The sequence below is a fragment of the Arachis stenosperma genome, chromosome 6 (assembly GCF_014773155.1).
Source record: "Arachis stenosperma cultivar V10309 chromosome 6, arast.V10309.gnm1.PFL2, whole genome shotgun sequence".
Classification (NCBI taxonomy): Eukaryota; Viridiplantae; Streptophyta; class Magnoliopsida; order Fabales; family Fabaceae; genus Arachis; species Arachis stenosperma.
The window spans coordinates 119080119-119087042 of NC_080382.1; the positions used below are offsets into that span (position 1 = coordinate 119080119).

Sequence of the window (6924 nt, forward strand, 5' to 3'; positions counted from 1 at the left end):
TATAGATATTTGTAGGTATCTACTTTTTACGGAGGGAATAAATTAAATGAGAATCTACAAAGAAGATGAGAAGAAGACACATGGCATTTTTTTTCAAATGAGAATGAGGGACAAGAGATCCAAACGAAGATCTAACCCGAGCTGATTTGAGAGAAGACACGTGGACTTCAACTGGATTGTAATGAACCTAGGTCAGATTTGAGACTCGAATATTGGTCCTAGGTTGGTCCTACTTGCTTGGAGTCTTATTTGACCTAGGTGTATCTTAAGTTAGGCTTAGTTTGGTAAAGCTTTTCGAAGATGTGTTTGTACTTTTTAAAAGTTCAAACTTCTCATTTTATGTTTGGTAAATAAAAAATATCATGTGCTTATGCTTGCAACTTTTAAAAGATCAGGGTACATTTGAAAGCACTTAAGGTAGAGCTTTTCAAAGTTTAAAAGTCTAATATAACCTCATATGTTAACTAATTCTTTTTCAAATTTAACTCTCACATTTATGTCTATTATAATATTTTTAAATTTTAAAAGCTATTTTATCAAATGCAATTATTGTTACTTGTGTTTATTGAAAGCTATTTTTAATTTGATTTTCCAAATATAAATGCTACAACTTTTAAAAAGTCATCTTTTAAAAATTAGCTTTTATAAACTATTTTTGAAAAGTAAATGCTTTACCAAACCAAGTCTTAATATTTTAAGTCATTACTGTAACAAATATAATACTATTAAACATTATATCCATTTAGTATATATAAAAATTAAATATATTGATAAAAAAATTTATTCAAATTAAAAAAATATTTTAATTATCTTTTTTCTTTGTATTTTAGTTTTAAATATTATTTATTAATATAATAAAAAATAACAATAATTACTCACATATCTAAGACTATTATGTATGATAAATTATTGTTTTGATATTTTTACAATGGACATACAATTAATTTATGTATAAATCATTTAATTTTTATAACATATAATTTATTGCATAAATTTTTTTATCTTTTCGTATTAGTATGTAAAGAAGTTTAAATCATAAGATGCTATTTATATTATTTGTATATAAAATAAGTAACTTAAATTATTATTTAAAATAATAAAAATAATAGAACCAATACTTTTTTACTTATTAGTGTTAAAAGAAAATGTGAATAGTATAAGCTGCAATTTTTGTTAGTAGAAAAGTAATAGTATAAATTATTAACTAAGTTAATTATATAAAAAAATATGGGTAAATTTTTAACTAATAAAATAATATAATTATTTTTACAAAGTATAATTTTACAAAAAAAGTAGATAATAAATGAATTCTTAATAAATTATAAATTAAATATTATTATTTGCATATAAAAAATATATATTATCAATAATTCCAAAATAAATTAATTTATATTTACATCAAATAATATTTATTTAAGATTATAATTCAAATTTTCATACTAAGCACAGGAAATGAAACTAGTAATAATAAAAAAAGATAACAATGCTTAATTTCGTATTTTTTATTTTTTAAAATATTATTTATATACTAAAATTAGTCACGATATATTATATATAAATATATAAATTTTTTAATTTTTTAATATATATTTTATATTTTAGTATATATTTTTTATTAATACTTAATTTTAATAATTAATTTTAATATACACCTAATATATTAATATACATCTAATATACTTATTTTATTTTATATAACTTGCCAAAGTATTTTTTGAAAGATTTTGGAGAAGGGGTCTGAAATAAACAACATTTCTTGTTTTATTTGATGAATCTAAACAACTGCAAATAAAGCACACTGGCAAAGACTGTGCACCCTGACCCGTGCTACTTGGACTCTTCCAATGCATCTTTTGAAATGCAAAGTAAAAGTGAAGAAACAGAGATGTCCTTCTCTCTGCAAAAGCTAACTGCACCGTAACATTCAATATCTCACTTACCCTCAAAGCAGAGGAGAAAATCTGAAAAAGAAATAAAAGACATTTTCTTCTCATGAAAGAAAAATATTTGTATAGTGTATTCTTTTTCTATGTCAAAGGTAACAATGAATAAATAAAGGGTAATCTCTAATTTGGTGTCTGAAATTTTGAAAGCTTATTAAAATAGTCCAATATTTTAATAAATAAACAAATAATGAAAGTATAAAAAAGTAAGGTATATAAATAGAGGAATGCTAGGGCCATCAATTTTGGTGATTTGTAGCCATCAAATAGTCATCAAGATAGTTTTAATGATATGAGATTAGTGTGAGATTTCATCAAATAGCTCACTTTTCATTGCTGGTTACATACTGACCAGAATTTAACAAAGTTGCTGGCCCCTAGACTTTTCTATATAAATAATAGGGTAAATTACATAAATAATTAAATGATTATTAATATTATATTAATATTCTAAAATAAAATAGCTTATATGCATATTTCGTTTGCATATTTATGTAAATTGAATCAATTAAATTTAATTTATATCTTTGATTTATTATTGAACAACACATATAAACTAAATCAAATTAAACTGATTCAATTTAATACTTGTACAGAATTGTTGACATTTACTATTTTAAAGTTAAAATAACTTTAAAACATAAATATCAACCATATATACTTCGTTTGGAATCAAATAAAATATAAAAAAATTCAAAACGAATAAGAATAGAAATCTAACTTTTGTGTTTCAGTTCAAATTCTAAGAAATCTATATTTTTATAAACTTATGAATTTAATAGAACAATAAACCATTTTTAAAAATTCACTAAATCATCTTTTCACTTATTAGCATCTAAAAAATCATTACTGGAATTATTAATGTTGAAAAAATTAATATAAAGTATAGTCCTCCAAAGTGGTATAAAGATTAAAACTTGAATTTTTTTTCATAGTCAGAAGTAACAGATAGTTACACGTTATAAAATGACCAACTATATTTATACAATATATAATTAAAATTTTAATTATTTTTTAAATTACAAACTATATAAATATAATTAATTTTTTTATATTGTATAATTATCTGTTACTTCTGATTTTGAAAAAATTCAAGTTTTAATCCCTAAATTTTGAAGATAAAAATATTAGACATTTTTTAATAATAATATCTCATTTTTCTAATTATGTTTGTAAAAAATCGTATCAAAATTTAATCTCTAAAGTATTTTTTGAGAAATACATATTTAATGTTTAATATTTTTGTTGCGTTTTAAAATTATTTGAAGATATTTTTGTCGATAATAAAATTCGAATGCATTTTTGTTGGCGACAAAATTATTTAAATGTATTTTTGGTAATTTATTCATAAATAAATAAAAATAAGATTTTGAGAACCAACTTAAGTTAGGCTCGTAGTAATTAATTTACTGGTTGGTTAGAGAATTTGAATTGCGTCTTTTAGATACAATTGGCCTGGGAATTAGGAAATAAAATAGAAAATTAAAAAAACAAAGAAAAGGGGAGATTTTTGGGTAAACAAGGTTAATGTAATATGAGAGACAGGGATTGACATATGTCTGCCTGGGATAGGGATGTTAGCGCGCGCTCTCTCTCTGATTGATTGAATTTGATTTGTTTTATTTTATTTATTTTTATTTAATAAGTCTCTTTAACCTTTTATCTGCCGACAAAAATCCAAGGTCCATAATAAAGAGAGAGCACTTGATGCAACGAGAAGTAATTATCCGGGTTGAGGAGTTGTAAAAACTCTTGCAACACCAATTTTGTTCCTTTCTCTCTTTTATTATCACATACCACTTCTTGTGTTATTAAACTCTTTCTTCTTTTAACTTTGTGGATGAACATGGAGGGTGAGTTCCAGAAAGAGCAACAAGTGCTGCTTGTTGCTGACCCTGCTTCTTGCTCAAAGCTTTCTACTTCTTCAACCACCCTTGATGACCTCTTCTCTGCTCAGAACACGGTAAATTACTCTTTCTTCATCTTTAAAAAAAGGGATATTTTTTTTCTTTTTTCTTGCCACCCCACTATGACCTTTTTACCAAGTCTGAAACTTTAATGCATATCTATCAATTGTATACGTCAAAGCTATCAAAACTCTTACAACTATACGAGTTTAAGTGAACTCTAAAATTTTCTTAGTGTGTTTAACTGCTTAACAGTTTATATTGCTTTCTGTTTTATTCTTCCAATTTCTTACACCTAACTTCTCACATATTATTTTGGTTCCAAATTTAAAAATAAAAAATGAGCAGGAAGTGGATGTTGGGTTGGAATGGTTATCAGTGTTTGTTGAAGAATGCTTTTCAAACCCACCAAGCTATATATTGGGACCTTCAAAGAGTGTTGAGGCCACAACAACCACCACCATAACTACCTGCTCCTCCAACAAGAACCCTTCTTCAACCGCACTACTGAAGCAAAACAACAACAATGATTCCTCACTACAAAACTTTTCAGTCCCTAGTAAGGCCAGAAGCAAAAGAAAGAGGCTCTCAGCAGTTACCAACAGACGAAGAACCAAAACTCCTTTCAGCATTTGGTCACACCAAAATGATGAGCCCTTGATTTCAGACCCTCCTCTGTTAAAACAAACTTATTGGTTAGCGGATAGTGAACTCTTTGTTTTGCCAAAGCAGCAGAAGAAGGATAGTGAGAAAGATGTAATAGCCAAAGACGGCGACGACAACGACAACGACGGCGGTGGCGAAAAGGGGGTGGTGGTGATGAAGAGGGGAAGTCTTGTGAGTCTTGAAGAGTGCTCTGAGGCAGAGGAAGATGGTGATGGTGGGAATAACAATAATAATAATAATAACAATAATGGTGAGAATCCAATGCCAAGAAGGTGCACACATTGTTTGGCACAGAGGACCCCACAGTGGAGGGCAGGACCATTAGGTCCAAAGACGCTATGCAATGCATGTGGGGTGAGGTACAAATCTGGTAGGTTGTTACCTGAGTATAGGCCAGCAAAGAGTCCTACTTTTGTAAGTTACTTGCACTCCAATTCTCACAAGAAAGTTATGGAGATGAGGATGGCTGGCTCTGTTCTCCATTCTTAGTCCGGAAAATCATAGAAATCCTCTAATTGTGTTTTTTATTATTGTGTAAATCAAACTTTTAAAACTGTAGGGGACAAAATATTTGGAAACAATAGATATTTAATTGTTAAGGGGATGATGAGTGGTTAGTGCAGAGATTATAGGACACATTTATATATGATGATTAGAAGGTAGTATCCAATTTTTAGTTTTATCCTTAACTTTTTGAATTGCATTCGGTGGCAAAACGGGCTGAATTCGCGGTCGACTTGTTGAACCACAAAAAAATAGCTAAATTAAAAAAATACCAAATTTGCAAGTTTGGGATAGGGCAGGTTTATTGGGCTAAGTTTTTTTTTTTTTGTAGAGGTAAATATTAAGTTGGTGTTCGAAAGATTCTAGCACTGATAAAATAGTACTTGAGTTTTGTTATTAACAAAATGGTCCCTAAAAAATTTTAAATTTTGACAAGCGTATCCCCAAACTCGTCGGAGTAAATCTCCGACAAGCACAATGCTGAGATGACCACCGTATTTTGATAACCTGGCGAACCAACCCCTAAACCTTAATCCCTCCTTCTCGAACGCAGACTCCCCCTCCATCTCCCTCCCCATCGTAGCCCTCCCCCTACCTAACGCAACCCCCTCCCTCTCCCTCCGTATCAAAGCCCCCCAATGCACACTCTCCCCTTCCCTTTCCCTCCCCATCACAGCCCACCTTCCTTTTCCCTCCTATCGCAGCCCCTAACCCTAACACACACTCCCTCCTTCCTTCTCCTTCCTTATCACAGCCCCCTCCCCAATGCATACTCCTTCTTCCTCCCTCAACATCATTAGTTACAGCAACAACAACTTCAACATCAACAGTAATAGTAACAGCAACTTCCACCACTTACAACAACATCAACAACAATCTCAACAATAAGAGTACCGTCAAGGACCACCGCCATTATTATCGGAGCCACAACAAGACCTAGAACAACTACATCCCCTCAGCACCTCAATTGCGCTGCTCCTCTGCACATATAACCGCCTCTGAAACAAGAAAATCGAAAACGAAATAACATTTCAATTGGACAGCGAGGTTCGTAGATCCTGACAACGAAAAATGGAAAACTATCAGTGAAAGCGGCAGCAGTGTCTTGCAACGTATGCAACGAGGAGGAAGGAGGAGAAGTACGACAGAGAGGATTAAGGCACCAGATTTTAGGTCCTTGTGGAAGTTGTGGTGGTGTTGAGGGAGGGAAGGGTGAGTGTGCGTTAAGGAGGGGAGAGGGAGGGGAAGTGTGCGTTGGGAAGGGAGTTGCGGTGGGAGGGAGAGGGATGGAGGAGAGTTGCGATGGGGAGGGAGATGGATGGGGAGTCTACATTGGGAGGGAAGGATTAGGGTTTGGGAGTGGTTTACCAAGTCACTAAAATACAGTGGCCATGTCAGTATTGTGGTTGCCGGAGATTTGCTCTTACGAGCTTAGGGATAGACTTGTCAAATTTTAAAATCTTTTAGGGACTATTTTGTCAACGCTAGAATCTTTCGGGTACCAATTTAGTATTTACCTCTTTTTTGTATAAAAGAGTGATTAGTGGTACAAAAATTAACATAATTATATAATTTTTAAATATATTTTTTTAATTATTTTTATTATTTACTTTATTTATTTTATTTTTCACCTATATATGTGCTCAAACTATATAATTTATTTATTAAAATAAATATGATTTTATTAGTGTATATTATTATGAACAATTTTCTTAAAGTTGAAAATTTAGAAAAAGATTATGAAAAAATTATGTTGTATTTTGATCTTTTTTATTGTATTTGATTTTTTAATTTTCATTTTCTTAGATTAATTTTACTATTTTAGGATTAATAGTCAAATTAGTTATTGAAAGATTTTTTTCAATCAAATTGGTCATTCAAATATTATAAATTAATTAGGTTGA

At 30.0% G+C, this 6924-nt stretch overlaps 1 protein-coding gene across 1 annotated transcript; it reads left to right on the plus strand.

Moving 5' to 3' along the window:
* The first annotated feature begins 3678 nt into the window (after nucleotides 1-3678).
* On the plus strand, nucleotides 3679-5115 carry LOC130935943 (GATA transcription factor 2-like). Its single transcript, XM_057865879.1, has 2 exons — nucleotides 3679-3906; nucleotides 4199-5115. The coding sequence occupies exons 1-2, from the start codon at nucleotides 3784-3786 to the stop codon at nucleotides 5003-5005; spliced, it is 930 nt and encodes a 309-aa protein (XP_057721862.1). The 5' UTR covers nucleotides 3679-3783; the 3' UTR covers nucleotides 5006-5115.
* Nucleotides 5116-6924: the final 1809 nt, after the last annotated feature.